Source organism: Vigna umbellata, chromosome 5 (genome assembly GCF_029865625.1).
Source record: "Vigna umbellata cultivar VRB3 chromosome 5, Vumbellata_1.0, whole genome shotgun sequence".
In the NCBI taxonomy this organism is placed as follows: Eukaryota; Viridiplantae; Streptophyta; class Magnoliopsida; order Fabales; family Fabaceae; genus Vigna; species Vigna umbellata.
Genome location: NC_142169.1, coordinates 23,840,958 through 23,859,791, shown reverse-complemented (window position 1 = coordinate 23,859,791; position 18,834 = coordinate 23,840,958). Strand labels below are relative to the sequence as shown.

Sequence of the window (18,834 nt, the reverse complement as noted above, 5' to 3'; positions counted from 1 at the left end):
AATTAATTGAAGATAAATTAGAAATAAAAAGATTAACATTTCATTTCAAAATTGAGAATATCAATTCAAACTTCACTCATTTTGGAATAGAGAGGTATCAAAAACTTATATAGTGTTTCCATAGTAAATATATTAACTTATATTCTTTACTACTTTGTGACAAAATCTTAAATATAATCCCAAACAACTTTTCAACTCTTTCCTTCTTTTCTTATCTGTTTCAATTTAAGAAAAAAAAAATTGTTCTTTTTATCTATTTCTTTAGATTTTCAATAACATATAATTTATTCTTTTTCCTATTTTAACTCAGCCTTTAATATTAAAATGGAGAGAAAACGGATAAGATAAGAAATTCTAAATACTAACTTGTCGAAGTAATAATTAAGATTTTACTTCCAATTAATTACACTTTCTTAAATATAACTGAAAAAGTATTTTTTTTTTGTATTATATTTAAGTTCAGATAAAAGTCATTCTAATAAAAACTAAGAAAATCATTATTTTGAAATTATGGAAATTGTTATTTAGTAAAAGGGGGCAAATAATAACAAGTCGGAGAGAACAAGCTACCAGACACCCCAATATCCTAAGCTGATAAACAAGTCAACCACATCTGAAGGCGTTGACTTCATGAAAAGTAAAAGACGAAAGAGAAAGATAACAATGGAGGTCTCTAAACTCCGTTAATTCATCTGTTACACTCAAAACCCTAAAACAGCCTAAGCTTCAGCTTCAGATCCAGAGGCTTCGTCTTCCCATCTCCAAGGTGAAGCGAGGAAGCCCATTCCATAAGCGTTGCCACAGTCGGAGGGTTTTCCCTCCGAACTTGAATCGGTATCATACTGCGTGCCTCCATCTGAGACAGGAAATTCACGGTTCTCCGCTGCTGCGTCAGATCGTAGGGACGGTAGCGTTGTTGTGGTGGCGAAGGAACTACCATTGCAGAGGAGTTGTTATATTTAGATGGTGAAGTAACCACCGTGTCAAAAGTTTTTTTAGGTTTTAGTTGTGGTGGAGTAGTAGGGTTCTTATTAGGATTTCCCTTATGGGATGTGTCCATGTTTTTTTCTGGGGATTTGATTACTGAGTGAGTAGCAGAAACAACCTTTGTGCATTCGGTAACAGCTTTGTCGCTGTTTTCGACAACCTCTTCATTATTCATTTTGGTTTTGGAGGAGAACGAAAAAGGAGAATGTAAAATTTCAATGAAAAGCTGCGCCTCTGGCTGTGAAGATCAGAGTGGAAGAGATGGTTATATATAGTGAGGATTTGGCCTCAGAGTGAAAGGGGTTGCAGTGATGATTTGGACGTATGTGTTGAAATGAGAGTGAAGCTTAATGGCGTGTACGGGAACGTCGGAAGAGTGATTGAGTGGATTTGAAGATAAATTCTTTTCTTGTTTATTTGAGTGAATTTGAAGATAAATGAAAGTGAATTTGGAAATAAATTTTTTTAATATGTGACATCAATTAAATCTTACACTAATTCTCATAAACGTTACTTCCAAATTCACTTTCACTTACCTTAAAAAAAATTCAATTAATCACTCTTATCCAAATCTATCCAAGTGAACAAAGGGTTAGAGTTTATAGTATTTTTAAAAATTTGGATTCTTTTTTATTAATAATAACTATTCATTAAAAATAATGTATAAAATGTAATGTAATAAAGATAGAGTTATTAATAGCATTATTAAATTTACAGAAAAGAATGTTATTGATGTGTGTAAGGATGTTAGAAGCTAGTCAAATAAGTTCAATACAAGTCTCCTCGGAAAGACTGAAAAGTAGTAGTTTAGTTTTACGGTCTTAGAGAAGAAAAATGCACTTTTTTCTTCTTTCTCTTAACACGTTTGACGTTATATCCCAATTAATATATATTTTTACTGATTAATCATTAATGTTTATTTCATTATTTAAAATTGTGATTTAATTAGTGATCTTACCATTTTATATAATATTTTTTATTTATATTATAATAAAATTATTAAATATCAGTTAATTTTAGAAATTAATATAATTAGTCATTATATTTACTAAGTTATATTTTACCACTTAGACATACTAAGAAGGAGCTCTTCTTTTTATAAGCACCAAGAACACAAGTTTTCTTAAACACTAAGAGATTTCAGTTCTCTCTAACAGTTTAAGTAACCTATTAAGAGTTCTGAAATAAGGTATTTATAAGTCAAGGTTTAAACAACAATCAGCTTCTAATTGTCAAGGATAATCGATTATCCCAAGTGATAATCGATTATTCTAAAAGATTATAAAAAGTTTTTTCCTGAGATAATCGATTATCCCAAATAATATCATCCGTGAATCTTAAAAAATCTTGTTTTTTTAGAATAATCGATTATCTTAAGTGATAATCGCGATTATTTGTGAATCAAAGCATTTCTGATGTTTTCAGGATAATCGATTATTTCAAGTGATAATCGACTATTCCAGTAAGCTTTCTGAAAATGGAGCATTTCACTTAACTATGTGAGTTTACTACTTTAATGACTTTAACTATTACAACTTTAAATACAACAAAAACTTGACATTCATCCAAGCATATAATTGTTTCTTTAATTCTTTGTGCACTTCACCATCAAAATCCTTTTAAGCTTTTGCACCGGCTTATTGGTGGTAGTAGTTGCTCTTGGAACCAGTGTCATAGACCCAAAATTATTATCTTTTTATAATTTTTTTTGTTTACTACCTCAGTTTCTTTACAATCGAAACAAAAAGCTTCAACTTTTGGCCTTGGTTCTTAACCGAGACCAAAATCCCCATATTTTTATCTCGCCTTAATATGTTTCGATTTTGAAACTGCTAACATAACCCGAAAATAACTGTTGTTGTATCTCTTCGTTGCAGTAGTGTCAGCCTCCCACACAATCCGATGTCTAAATGGATATGACGTCAGCCCCCAGTATTTGATGTCTTAAAGGGTATAGGAAATGTCATTCTAAGGTGGGTTTCTTTTATTGTTTTTAACACCATTAGACGTTAGATCCACTAGTATCCAACGTGTAAAGAGATATGATGTTGATACTCATGGCATCTAACATTAAACTTATTGAAAAACATTGTCTTTCAACTAACTTTTTGAAATTCTTAAGACCATTAGATGTCGATCTCCCTCCAAACAGATGTATAAAGAGTTATGACATCAACTTCCTTGATATTTGATATCAAATTCTTGAAGAACATTCATTTTCAATTGACTTTTTTAAATATTTAAAAATCATTGTGAACCCTCTTTCAAACAAACGTCTAAAGATGATATAATGTTAGTTCACTTTACGAACGACGTCAAACTATTCATTTTATTTATAAAATATCATTGATAATTTTTAGGTTGATTTTTTTCCGAGCTAATGTTGAATGGAGGAGGTTATAAATCCATTTTACACTAGGATAATACTGTTATTGGAGCTTTGTATGGATGTTGATCAATGCAGGGTGGATATAATATTTTTTCTTATAGAAAAAAGAATAATGTCGTAAGGATCTGAAACTTGATTAGATCTAAACCCATTTAGAGTTTTTGATAGCTGGAATTTAGTTCTAAAGTTATCATCAAAGTTCGTTAGAGTTGGAAGAATATTGATGAGAAATTTGGAAATTAGGGAAAAGGCTTTGTTCTTTTGTAGGGATTCGGGGGAGATGATTTGAATGGATTTCAGTGGATTTGAGGGTAATTTTGTTGTTGTTTTTTTGAGTGGATTTGTGGGTAATTGAGAGTGGATTTGGAAGTAAAGTTTGTAAGAATTAGTGTAGGATTTGATTGATCTGAGAGATAAAAAAAATTTGTTTGATTGGTAGAAATTGAAAATTATCAAAATGTTCCTAGTTATTAAAGTAATATAAAATGATAGTTGTTAATGTTATATTTGATTGTAAAAATGTTTATATAAAATGATAATATTAATTATTAAAATTAATTTTTAATATTGTAAAAAAAATATTTTAGTAAAATAATTTTATTTTTAATTGTAATATTTTTGTAATTCAACATCTAACTTTCTTTATGAAGGTGCACTTTAGAATGAATATTTATTAATTTTTTAACATTACTATAGAATATATGCCGATTTAAAATAATAAAAAGACCTTATAACAAGAACTTTGGCATACTACTGACCAAGTTATGGTTTCTTAATACAATTCAGTGACGCCTGTGCCATGTTTTCGTTCTTCCACGATCTATCAGCTACCTACTTTGTAACGGAGAAGAGAGTCAATCCTCTGCAGCCTCAACTGCTTCTTGAACCTGTTGATGAAATCATCAGCTTTCGCGTCCACCTCTTCATCTTCTCTACACGATGTCGCTTCAAACCCTTGTCGTTTGTGGTCTCTGTCTCTCCACCTCCTCTTCCTCTTCATGTTCTATCGAGCCCCTCCTCTTGCTCGCCGATTTCGGCATCTCCGCCTTACCCAACCCGCCACTCAGATCCTCTCCCTGTATAGACTTCGATCTATACAGACGCGACAAGTTTAAGGACTGTAGCCGCTGCAAGAGCGAGGGATTCCGAATCAGTTTCGGTGTCCACCACCGAACATGGCGCCTGTAGCTTCGTCGAACATGGCGCCTACAACTTTGTCCAATCCTGCACCTCCACCACCAAGCTTCGAAATAAATGCTTAAGGGAACCGAATAAGAAGACGTTGTAACCGAATCCATTATGAAACGCTACCCCAAACATAGAAGGAACCGAATACCAACGTTAGGAACCAAATACACCTTTCTTGTGCAGAATGAGAATCGAATAACCCCAACTGGGAACCAAATACGGGGTTTCATATAAACTCTTCACACTCCTGAAATCGAATACGAGTGGAGGGAACCAATACACCTCCAACAAATTTCGTTTCAGCCGCCACTGTTATTCATCTTCTGCAGCTTCAAACTCCTTTTCATCTTCAATCATAATCTTCATATGGCCATTTTTATTGCGTAAGGCTTCTCTCAAGCAATGAAACTCGGCAACTCAAGAATCTTTGCTGAAGCACGTGCATACTCGTGAGTCCACAATGAAAGGATAAATCAGATATTGCACCGTATATCCCTCCAAATCCCTTCGTTCTCACGAGTGATCAAAAAGTGATGCATCCCGCAAATCGCAGCAATTCCTTCCTTGCTTTTCGTCTGAAGTGAACACAAAAATCATCACATTTCCTCGTTCACAAATCTACGTAAACAATGTGATTTGCTGAAGTGAACACAGCGTAAAAGATCGAACAAGAAGTATGTTTTGGAAAGAAAAAAAAGAGTAAGAACTAGTAAGAAAAATAGAAGAATAGGAAGAATGAAATACCAAAAAAAGTTAAGAAAAGAATGGCATTGTTTGGTTTGGAAGGTATCGATTTGTTTTCTTAATGCCCTAAAATTTAGGAACAAATAAAAAGGGAATTAATAAAAAATTCTCCATTTAGTTGTTAACTATATTTCAGTTTAAAATTGAACTATATTAGGTGAAATTGTCTAACTTTTCTGTATGTAAATTAATTTTGAGATAAAATATAAGTAATTAGATTCTACAGATCATAATATGGTAAATTGTCAAATTTAGTAGACTTTCTTTATTGTGACAGACATGTGTGAAGGAGGTATAAGGAAGTTTTAGTGAAACATAACTTATATATCTAATAGATTAATTTGGAAGGATCTATTACTTTCTAATTCATTTTATTCAATAATGACTATTTAAAGGATAATGTAGTACAAGCTATCACAAAAACTTTTACATAGAGGATAACTCTTTAATAAACAAATGGAATGCAAATGTATCATTGTACTAAACGAGTATGTGCACACCAATGCACGGATATTTTCCTAACTTTATTTAATATTTAATAATAAAATAAATTTTAGAAAATTGATTAATTTTATATGTTATATTTTGAATTAAAATAATAATAATTAAAGTAATGAATAATTATAAAATTATTAAAATATTATATATTCATTTGAATTTCTATTTGGTATTTTTTTTTTATAATGGTTTGATATAATGTAAGGTATTAAGTTAAAATAAATTGAACAAATAAATAATTTTGTATGAAAAAACTATTATATATTATTTATAGTAAAATTTAATATTTATTCATAACAAATCATTTAACTTATCAAATAAATTCAATAGTTTAAAATAATAGATAAAATAGTGTAGAGAAATCATGGTAATAAGTGATAATTTAAAATATTTTATTTTAATTTATAATTATACAACTAATACTTAAATCAATTGTGGATAAATTCTAAATATTTATAAAGTATGCATTTTATTCAATAAGTAATTCGAATTAAATTTTAGAGAAGATAAATAAAAATAAATAATAAATAAATATATTGCAAATAAAATAATAATTAAATGTGATCTGTATACTATATATTCTTGTTTTCAGATATTTACAAACATTTATTTACGCTTTTAAGTTTTATGAGTTATATTTCAATTTTCATCCGAGATAAGTATTCTAATAATTTTAAAAAAAATATTATTACTTATTTTGTATCATGTAAATTTCAAATTCAGTAAGATTTTTTTTAGTATTAACTTAGTTAATATTTATCATTTGATGGATTCTAGAACAGACACATATGTATATTAAGGAAGGAGAAAAATAGAAGAACTCAAAGACATTGCAAAACTTGTATAAAAGTAAATTAGATTAAAACAAAAATCCTAAATAATAAATAAGGAGATGGGAATCCCACCAAGTAAACTAGATTGCACCAAAACTCAATCCCTTTCCTGGAGCTTCCCCTTACTTTCAATAATTAGAGTTTCCATAGTTCAAGTTTAATTTAATTCATTTTAGTATAAATATATTACCAAGTTTTCTCTATGTTATTAATAGATTCAATTATATAAAGTGAAATTTTAAACCCTCCAAATTCAATTTCTTGATTTATTTATTTTTTTAGTTTCAATTTTGTTCATTCTCAATTTTGGCATAAGGTATCCCATAAATTTACAAGCCAGTTTGGTTTCTTCTTTGTAATTTCAGGCTTATTTAGATTGTTCTTTAATTAGTTTGAATAACAGCGTTTTAAAGTTCCTTGTTGTCCACCTATGATCATGAAAAATAGTATACTTTCTATATACTAAATAAAACAAGTTAAAGCTACAAAAAGAGAAAAGTTACATAATAACAAATTAGTAACTCATATAATACATACAAGGAATTATTTGAACCACATGCCATTATTAATTTTAGTTACATTCTTTTAAAATGGTCGTGCTTCAGTGTAATAGTTGCTGAAGATATCATCAACAACAGGAATTGCAAAATATGAAATGAGAATCTACAATAAACATACAATTTACTTATAAAATTATATACAAATTTTGAATAGTTTGATAAAAAAAAAATTGGTCAAAAATTATAACAATTTACCAAAAAGTAATAATATAGTGAAAATTCAATCTTCCTTCTTGTGACAATTTATGAAAAGTACCAAACGAATAGAGAAAAAACATAATTCAAAGCAGACACCAACAATTTTTAACATGAAAAATCACTCAATATAAAAATAAAAACCACAAGTCATCCAAACAAAAAAAATCACTATGATCAATAATAAGGTAGAAAAGAATCTCCAATAAAAAAAACACCAAATGATGTTTTCAATAAGTCAAACTAACTAAACGTAAATGTTTATAAATGAAAACAAAGAACATGAAAATTCTCCAAGACAGAGTAGTTGATGTGATGTTGTTTTTTACCAAACTAGACCTTCGATTGACAATTCCAACAATAAGAATAATGAACCATATATGTCTGGAACCCACTATCCAAAAATCAGCCTGATCCAATGGTGAACAACTTCACAATGAAAAAAACACTAGTGCAAGTTGTGTTATACGAAAAAGACTTTCTTTCTTTCTCTCTCACTTTATTTTTTTTTTCTTCAAATTAAGTCTTCTGTTATTTATTATTCTGATTCATCTTTATTAAAATAGAGTGAAATAGTCTACATTATTTGGACCTATTTTCTACATAGGAAGAGAGTTTAATAATCCAGCACTTAGCATGATTAAATTGAAGTGATTTACACAAATTCATTAAGTGTTAATATTGATTAATCACCATTATTTAGAGATCCATGTGTTAATTATGATAAAAAAAAAAGAGTGGAACTGGAAGTTGCTCCAAGTCTTGGAAAGGGCTAACCAAAATGAAGAGTAAAATGTTCTCCAAGTGTCTCAGGTATTGGATGTCTAAGCTGCATTCCAAGTGTGCTACTTGGTATTTGATTGAGTTTATACTTTATTAAACTACTTTTTGAAATAATTTCTGTTCTCCATATAAATTCCACACAAAAAAAGTGTTAGAAATTTCATATGATTTTATAACAAAAAAAGATCATGAAAACCATAATAGTATATACAACAAATAAAGTTTGTAACGTAGTAAGCATATGAAAATGACCAGTGTAAAATTAGCTTACATTAAAGAAGAAAAGAAATACAAAGAATAGAGATTTTTCAAATGCTAAACTATCTTATATTTCCATTTCACACACATCCTCCGTTAGCCAACTTTGTTACTACGGATCTTATACAGATAATATTGATCTTATACAGATAAGGGGACATAGCTCCATATTTAACAATTCTAGCTCTTTCTCTTTTAATTTTTCATATCCACCTTTACTGTCTCTTAATTGACCTAGTTCATCATCTTTTAGCACAAAGTTGAGTATTAGAAACCACATTTTGTACACAGCATTTAATGTATATAATGTATAGAGATCATTAATCATACTTCTTTTGCTTTGATTTTCAAGACAACACCAACCTACCTTTTTAAATTTTTCTCAAGATAAGGCATAATAAACTTGAATTGCATTTGTTGCAAGTAAAAAGAATTATAATTCAAATATTTTCTTTTATGATGAACTTCCACAATTGAGTAGAACTAAATTATTTGTCGATAGGTTTTGTTGGAGAATTCTAAGAAAAGGTATCTTTCTTTTGTTTTAAGTTTTGTAAAGTTTGTATATGAATTGAATATTCCAAAGTACTGTAAAAACAATTCACAAAATAATAAATAGTACCACAATACAAGCATATATCCAACCAGAGCTAAAGACGACCAAATTCAACAACTGTAAAAAATAAATCAATGAAAGAGAAAGAAGACAAACAAGTTCAGTTCAACAGTGAAAACCCTAAACAAGCTTCAGACTTTCAAATTCAAATTCGCGTGAGAGAGAAAATCGATGTGAGAGAGAAAATCGATGGTTGTTCTCTTTAAGATCTTAGGCTTCCTAAGTTGGTATAAGTTACCTTTACCTAAGTTGGTAAAGATTTTGGAATTTTTACATAATCTGTTACATATCATAGCAAAATGGGGTATTAAAAACTTTATTTTATTTATTTATGTTTATTCTTTTATAAGTGTTTTAATAATTGGATTTTTAGTTATTTTTTATTTTTTATTTATATTTCTTTTAGTGTCACATGTACATTAAAATTATTTTATCTTTTTATATATTTATTTATTTATTTTTATTTATTTTACTGTCACATCATATACATAAAACTTTACCTTTTTTTATTTATTTTACTTTTATATTATTTTTTCATTTTTAATTTTATTTTTTATAGCTTTTAATTAATTGGTAATTTAATAAATTAAAATAACTTATATTCAGAGTATTAATTTTTCTAATACTATTTTTTCATTTTTAATTTATTTTTATGATTTATAATTATTTGTTCATTAATAAAAATAATTTTAGAAAAATATATTTTATTTTTAGTTTTTAAAATAATATTATTTTATATATATATATATATATATATATATATATATATATAAATTTGTTTGCACTATTACATAAAATATTGTTCCTCTAACAAATTATTTTACTCTTTTATCAATTTAATTTATGTTTAAATTGATTTACCGCAAAAATAATAATATATTCATTCTCGGTCATTTAATATCTAATAAATTATTATTTTAGTTCTTAAATAGAATTATTATTATTTTCAAATTTAAAATTTTCATGTCATGCATAAAGTTATAATTATTTTATTAAATTATTATATAAATATTTATTTTTGAATATTACTCATGTAATGCTACTACATATCATTCATTTATAATAATAAACATATTAACATTCAATAATTAGACTAGACTAAACCATACCAATGAAGTATTGATGTCAATTTTTGGAAAGCTGTGTATTTGTGATGCATGCGCCATCAAAACATATTTACATAACATACATCATGATAGATATTTAGATACAACATAATATTTGTTTGGAGACATTTTCCTTATAATCAAAATGAAAGGAAAGGAAAGAAAAATTATTTTAAAGATTTAGTTTAATTTTTTCAAAATATAATATACTTTAAAAAAACTATAACAAACAATTTTATACCAATAAAAATCATTAGATTACATTATTATATTTAATTATTTTTTATTAATATATTTATTTCATTTTTATATTTTTATTTTGTTTAAATAAACAAAGAGAATTTTTTTTTTAATTTTTTTCTTAATTTTAGTCATCTAAATAATATATTTTTGTCTTAAATTTGGATCACCTTTTTAGTTCTTTAGATTAAAATAATATTTTTTTTGTAATTTCTAAATTTCATAAAAAGAAATTATTTATCCTATTTATAACGTGAATATGTTTATTGTTGTTAACGTGACTAGTAATATTCACATCATGACATATGTCACTAAAACAATAATATAAAAATGCACTCTTTTAATATATTTTTTTAAAGTAAGTTTTTAATTTCAAAATTTTGGATAAAATTTTATTTTAGTCCTCCAAATTTAAAAATAATTTTATATTTCTTTAAATATAAAATTTATGTTTTGAGTCTCAAATTTAAAAATACTTGTTAGTAGTATTCCATATTTAAAATACTTTTAGTTTCAAACATAAAAGTGGTATTTTAAGTATTTTATTTTTGAAATAGTTTATTTTAATTTTAAAGTTTACATCATGGAAAATGTGTGAACGTAAATACATGTTTAGTTTAAGAAAACAAATTTAATCATTCTGAAATATGAATACAGTGTTTACTTAAATTTAAATTTTTAGTTAGAGAGTAAAATAGTTAATAACTAGAATGTATGAGCATAATGTTTTTTTCATTTCACGATATATTAACGTTTAAAATTGTAAAATAAAAAATATTTCATCATAAAAATATTGTTCGATAATTTATCTAAAAAGTTGGTTAAAATTTATACATGAAAATAAAAAAGGTTAACTCAAATGTTATGGGTATTTTTTTTTTAATTTTACTCCTTTCTTATTTTTACATAAAAGAGTCGAATAAAACATAAGTCATACATATATTTTTAAACTATATATCAAAGTTATCAAATTCGAGAGTTTACATAAATTTGTGAGAGTTGAATAAATTCGATTCGTAAACTCAACTTGTAAACTTGTAAAAATTTATTTCAGATGAAAAAAAATTGTATAAATAATATTTTAATTTAAATAAGTCTACAAAATTATATAAATAAGATTTATAGTTATATTGTTCATAAAACTAAATATTGTAAAATATAAATATTTATATTATTGTCATTAATTTTGATACATTTAATTAAATATATAATTTTTAAGATCGCAGAATCGCTCTAAATTCGCGACACAATTCTATTGATTTCACAATCTATCGAATTTACACAGAAAGAGTTTATTTTCAAATTTACTCGGAAGTCGTGAAAACGTACGAGTTTACGAGGGAGGGAGAGTTTGATGACTTAAAAAAGATTATTTTCAAACTTAGGATACTAAACTAAACTTTGACCTAATTTTCAGAAATTAGAAAGCCATTTTACTAAAAAATTTAAAAGTTAATTTTGTGAGTATTTTATTTAGACATATTATTTTTAAAAATATTCCACCAAGCATGTAGACCCTAATTCAATAGTCTTTTGCTCTTCTCTGGTGTGCTCTGTTCTGTTATGCTCTCTATTCTATCCTTTTCTACTTCCAAAATCCTCTGTTTTTTCTTCCATGAATTCACTTTCTTTAACTTCCTTCCTTTCCATACCCTCACCACCATGCAACTTCCATTCCCTTCTTCAATCCAAGCACCAACCTTTTACGCACAATCTCCGTTCCACTGCTCTCACTCTCTCTCCAATTTCTCTCACACCAAAACCCTCTTTGCGGCGAGCCACTGACTCGAACATCGACGCCCCCATTTCTCTGCCGGAGGGGGCGTCTTTTGTTTCCATCCCAGAAATCGTGGAGAAGGACTGGTCCGTGCTTGATTGCGTCGAACAGCGAAGCGTGGAGCGCATTGTGTCTGCGGGGAAGGTCCAAGAGGGTTCGAGGGTTTTGGTTTCAACTGGGTCAGAAGACTTTGTGGATTCCTTGGTGGGGTTGACTTCCTCTCTGTTCGTTGTCCATGACTCGCTTCTGGTGTTGGCCTGCATCAAAGAGAAATATGACAGGGTTAAGTGTTGGCAAGGAGAGATTGTACATGTTCCGGAAAAGTGGGCTCCTTTTGATGCTGTTTTCCTTTATTTTCTTCCCGCGTTACCCTTCAAGCTTGACCAAATTCTCGGATCTTTGGCTGGGAAATGTGCTCCAGGTTATTTTTCTCTTCAATTATGACAACTTTATAATTGCTACCGATTAATAGTTTCCTCCTTTTATGGCATATTGCTACGTGTTGTGGGGTAGGAAACCCAACAAAGCTGCTTTGGTTGTTTACATTCTCAGAAATGTTAGCACCGCCCTATGAAACACTTTCAAGCATGCGGTTTGTTGTAATTGACATTTGGGTCGAATTTGTATCCTAAATTAAAAGTCATTTTTTGAAGAAGTTACGTAAGAAAACTTTTATACATTAAGTGATTTATAAGCTAATTTTAACTTGGGGAGGATTTTTAATCTGATTTAGCTTTTTAATTCATTTTCCAATTTATGATTACCAAGAAATTTATCTAACCAAGACTTAATTTCTTATTTGATATGCCTCTACTCATTATTTTGTAGTTTTTAAAGAATTTTAATCAATGGGAAGAATGTAGTTGCAGTGTGTTAGAGAGTATCGCTGCTTGATAGCCCTTCTATAGTTTTAATTATTTATGTGAACTTCATTCAAGCATGAGCAGTCATTCTATTTGCTTTTGAGACAAACACCAAACATGATGTTGTGTTTCAAAAAGTTTGTCGTTCACCAAGGTTTGAGTAATTTCGGACGAGGGCCAGAGACTATGTTTATGACTATGTGTTATTTAGATGATAATTTATAAATGTGTAACTTTTATTTTTATTCTGCTAGTTGAATGTATACTAGACTGTATTGCACAGTAAATTGATGGATTTTCTTACTTTTCCATGTTATTTTTCTTATTCTTAGTCAATATTATCTCCTTGTGAAGTTTAGCTCAGTGCTCCCAAGTTGTTGTTGTATTTAATTTCGGATTGGACCTGTAGGTGGAAGAGTGATTATCAGTCATCCCAAAGGGAGAGAAGTATTAGAACAGCAACGACAACAGTACCCAGATGTAGTGGTTTCTGACATACCTGATAAAACATATTTGCAAAGTGTTGCAGCAGCTCACTCTTTTGATGTAGCTGAATTTGTGGATGAACCTGGCCTATACTTAGCCGTTTTGATCTGCTCCAGGACTTAATGCCTAGAGTATACACATTTTTATTGAACTTCTTGTATCATGTTTTCCTTTTTTTGACTTATAACTTGAATTTTTAGATGAAAAGTCATTAAATGATATAATGTGATCTTTTTCTCGCTTGTAAAATCCTGCATTGCGACTGGAACGTTTGTGTCTATCAAACTCTTCCATCTCTTAAAAGCCTCACTTCAAAAATCACGAAAGCCTCAGAAGCTCAACCAAGGCTACCTTCCTCCATTCAGTCCAAATCAGACAGACACCAAGGGTCATCATCGAGCAACATAAGAAGTTGTCGGCTTTGTCACCAACGTTTACCAAGATGTGGTGGCTTTCTAGAGCTTGGATACAAGTGTGTTCTGATGAGATCAACTAGCTCTAGTGGTTGAAGGGTAGAAGATGCTGATACTGGTTGTGCTAGAGTTCCAGCTAGTGTGGTTTGATTTTGGGACTCTTGTCAATTCTATTTCTGAATTTATTATTCATACACAACACCATAGTTTTTAATTTATTAGTCAAACAAAAAAAATAATAATAAAAAAGATGTTAATGTACAGAGGTGCAGTGCAGGAGTACATAAAGGTAGACCAATTAGACACTAAAAGATTAAAAATATGGTTTAATTACCTACTTAGTCCCCATGTTCGGAGGTAATTTGCTGTTTAGTATCCGGTTTTAAAAATGTAGGCATTTGATACCTATGTTTTGAAATTTGTATCAATTGAATCCTACCCACTTAACGCCGTTATAAATCTAACGTTTTTCTGACTGTGTATGTGATTTGTGGACGAGCGTTTGTGGACGAGCGACGAGGACGCTCGTCCAGCGAAGAGGACGCTCGTCCAGCGAGGCAGAAGAGGACGCTCGTCCAGCGAAGCGAACGCCCAGTCAGGCAGAAGAGGACGCTCGTCCAGCGAAGCGAACGCCCAGTCAGGCAGAAGAGGATGCTCGTCCAACGAAGCGAACGCTCGTCCATAACCGCTCGTCCACAAATCACATACACAGTCAGAAAAAACGTTAGATTTATAACGGCGTTAAGTGGGTAGGATTCAATTGATACAAATTTCAAAACATAGGTATCAAATGCCTACATTTTTAAAACCGGGTACTAAACAGCAAATTACCTCTGAACATGGGGACTAAGTAGGTAATTAAGCCTAAAAATATTTATTGGTTCTATTTTCGCTCATCCGAACCTTGTCCTTTTTGTTTTGGATAATGATATTTTGACAACATTTTAACACTGTCTACGTGTCATTCTGTGATTGGTCTATATTAGTGTTTGTGATTATTATTATTGATTGTTGAATAATTTTGGACGAATCACAGAATGACACGTAGACAGTGTTAAAATATTGTCAAAAAAATGTTGTCAAAGTAGCATTGTCCTTTTTGTTTATTTGTTTACTTGTAATTTTGAATGTTTTCTAAAAATTTATTGAATTCTTTTAAATTCTATAAATTCAAGAAGTCCTTTTAAATTCCTACAATGCAAATCCATTATTCAAACTACAGAATGTTGACCATGAGTATTTTAAAAGAATGTGATAGTAATCATGGAAGTTTATTCAAATTATATATTAGTATATTGCTAATAACGAAAATTCTCAAATGTTAATCAAGGTTTTCGTAAGAGATATGCTATTGGAAAAGTTATTGTATAGTTCACTCCTATAATATGGTAAAAATATATTAATCTAAGAATTAGAAGTTTCATGTATTTGATTATTTTTGAAAGGAAAATAATCATGTGATCTTTATATTTTATTTAGTTAGTATAGTTGAAAATTTAAATTCAATTCTAAGCAATTTGGACTAGATAAGTTTTAACTTTTCAATTTTAATCTTATTTTTATTATTTTTTGGAGAAAATATTAAATAAGTAGAATATGTTATTAATATGATAAAGAATAGTACAAAATATCAAACAACTCGTGTATAAGTCATTGTGTGGAAAATGGTAAACATATACCATTAAAATAAATTTAAATATCTAAAAATGTATATCTGTGCACATTTACTCAAACAGTTAATATAACCTATTTTTATTTAAATATAAATTATTCACATAACAACATTATAGATATATAAAAAATAGTATACGAAACATTAGAGGCATAAAATAATACACATGAATAAGTTCCGTCTGGATAGTTTCAATTTTTAAAGTTAAACCCAAAATATAATCCTATCTAATAATTGTTTTTTATATACTTTCAGTTTTTTTTATAGTTGTTTTGTTGTATTAGAACAATTGAAAACTTTTACCAAAAATAGTACACTAAACACAATTAAAATCAGTATTATTAGAATGCATTGATAATCAACTCAGTCAATATACATATATAAAATCATGTACACATATTATATTGTATTGCACTAATCTAATGGCAAATTTTCAGAATATTAAAAACAGAGTTGCAATCTATCATAATGCACTTACCACGCAATAATTTATATGTTGCATTCAGTACAGAAATAAAGAGAAGAAAAACAAGAGGTAAGAAAAGAAAAGAAATAGAAAAATTAGTTGTGGTGTGTAAAATGAGGGTGTTTCACCCTCACTTTCAAGTCCATCACATTCACCTTTAATTTTCTAAAATACTCCTAATTAATAAGAAAATTATTTATTAATTTTTTGTTTGTGCATTAACTACACCTCATTAATTACATCCATTTTTTTTCCCATGTAGTCCTACATCCCTGCACCCGTTTTCTCATGAGTTAAAAAATTCTACACCATATTGCATCTCATTTGAATTCCATCTCTTATAATCTTTTCTCTTCTCTTCAAATGTTTAAATTATATTGCTTATTTAATTATTATTATATTAGTTTATAATTAGTTTATATAATTTTTAATTATTATAAATTAATTTGTATGAATTTACTAAAATTAATAAAACTATTTTAAAAATAAAACTTAACTTTGCGTATTGAATATGAAAATCCGATTATACGGATATCGGACGTCGATATCCGATGACGACTGGTATTTCGATTTACATAATCCAATTTTCTTTTATAAATGTTTTGTTATATTACTTATTTAATTATTTTATTAATTTATAATTATATTTAAATTTATGTAACAATTTTTATGGATTTATAATTTAATAATATAATTTTTAATTGTTAAAAAGTAATTTTTATGAATTTTGTAGATTTAATATAAATATTTTTGAAAAGTAAATTGTGAAGATATTTATCCGATATGGAAATCCTATTAGGGAGTGATCTGTCAATATCCGATAGACTAAGAATGGGATCTCCTTATGATTTTACGTGGTGTATATAATGAGTTTGGATGTTGTGTTGGATGGTGGTGTTTGCTTTGTGATGTTATATAAGTCTGTCGTTGTGGTTTATGATTGGGTTACGAAAAGTATAACCCTGTATGAATACAAATAGGCCAGGGGTTTGTTGGGAAGTGTTTTTAATGGAAGTAAGTTGAGGAAAAAAAGAAGATGGTGTTTCACCAGTGAAGACAAATGTGGAAGAGGAGCTCCAGGGTTGCTGCAAATGAGGAGGTAAAGTGATGTGAGCGTGGGTGATAATTGGGTGTTAGAGGAAAGGAATATTAGAGTGAAAAATTAGTACAGAGGCAGAAGTTATTTTCAGGTTGGGCTGTGTGGCTCCAGTGCGACTACGAACCAATGTAAAGATAAGAAAAGAGGAAGAGGAAAGCATAGGAAGCAGTGCTCTGTGTGCTACAATGCAAAAAAAAAAAAAGAGAGAAAGCATGGGGAAGGAAGCACGAGAATGGAAATGATATCCGAGAGAATATCAATGCACCACTAACAAATGCTGCTGCTACTGTAATTAAAAAAGAATCTTACACCATCTTAATTTTTTTACTTTTAAATATTAAAAACGTTTTAATTATAGGATAATATGGACATTTTTATAAAATTTTGAAGGTGTAGTGTGAAGGACTTGGAGGTGTAGGATGAAACACTCGTAAAATAATCTAGGAATGACAAAATGGAGAAACTCGGCCTGTAATCCGACATTGGTCAATCAAAAATGGATTAGGTCGGCTTGATAATTGAAAATGGATTAAACTTTGGGTGTTGCTCCCTCCACCACCACACTTTTCTCCCTCCACCTCCCTAATTTATTTTAATTCTAATTATATCCTCAGATTAAAATTTTTTACTTTTACTATTTTAATTTATTTCAAACCTAGTTCTCCTACTTTACTCATGCACCCAATATTTCCGTCTCTCATTTTCGTTTAATAATTTGTCTTTCATTTTACTCTGCAACCCAATCTGTCTTCTCCGTTTCACTTCTCTTCCTCCGTTTCTTTCTTCTTCATTTTCCTTACATTATTAAAATACATTAAAAATATATTCAAAAATAATAAATCAAAACATTTAAATTAAATTATTAAAATATTTCCAAAATAAAGAATAAACTAATAAAAGAAACCCTAAAATAAAAAACGTAACTTTTAAACGGAAGTGACATCCTTCAACGGATGTCAACATCCGTTTAAGGAAAAACGGATGTCGACATCCGTTTTACCTTAAACGGATGTTGACATCCGTTGAAGGATTTTGACATCCGTTGAAGGATGTCTTAAAGGTTACGTTTTTTATTTTAGGGTTTTATTTGAAGGTTTATTTGAATACGCACCTTGAGGAAGCAACACACATTGCACCACTCCACACACTGCACTACGAGAGCGACACTGCACTACGAGAGGGAGACTGCTTGATAATTCTTTCCACCACCACCAACCTTTGTAACTTGTAAAAGAAAGAGAGGAAGAAATATAATGTTAAAATGAAAGAAAAATATTTTACTCGTGTATGGGGCACTAGAATAGGTTATTAGTGGAATAGGTTGTGAATGGATAAAATTAAAAAATAACCCTAAAAATAAAATTTTACTTAGGAGCAAAATAGTAAATGGGAGGTGGAGGGAGAAAGGTGTGGTGGTGGAGGGAGCAACACCCTTAAACTTTAATCCTTGACTTGACCTATTGTCAGGCTTGCTGGTTGGCGAGTTGTTCGCTTTTTTCTTTCTATCATAACAAGTTGAATTTTTTTATTTTTTTTCATGAAAACATGTTGAGTTTTTGAATTGAAAGGACTATCGTCCTGTTTCAAATCTTGACGGGCTATATCAAACTTTAGTTGAGTTGTTTCAAATTTTGGTCATGTTATATCATACTTCAACCGAA

At 29.1% G+C, this 18,834-nt stretch overlaps 1 protein-coding gene across 1 annotated transcript; it reads left to right on the top strand.

Annotated features, from left to right (window-relative positions):
- Window positions 1–11,918: 11,918 nt before the first annotated feature.
- Window positions 11,919–13,772, top strand: LOC124826611 (DNA-directed RNA polymerase subunit beta). Its single transcript, XM_047299477.2, has 2 exons — window positions 11,919–12,595; window positions 13,447–13,772. The coding sequence occupies exons 1-2, from the start codon at window positions 12,013–12,015 to the stop codon at window positions 13,644–13,646; spliced, it is 783 nt and encodes a 260-aa protein (XP_047155433.1). The 5' UTR covers window positions 11,919–12,012; the 3' UTR covers window positions 13,647–13,772.
- The last annotated feature ends 5,062 nt before the right edge of the window (window positions 13,773–18,834 follow it).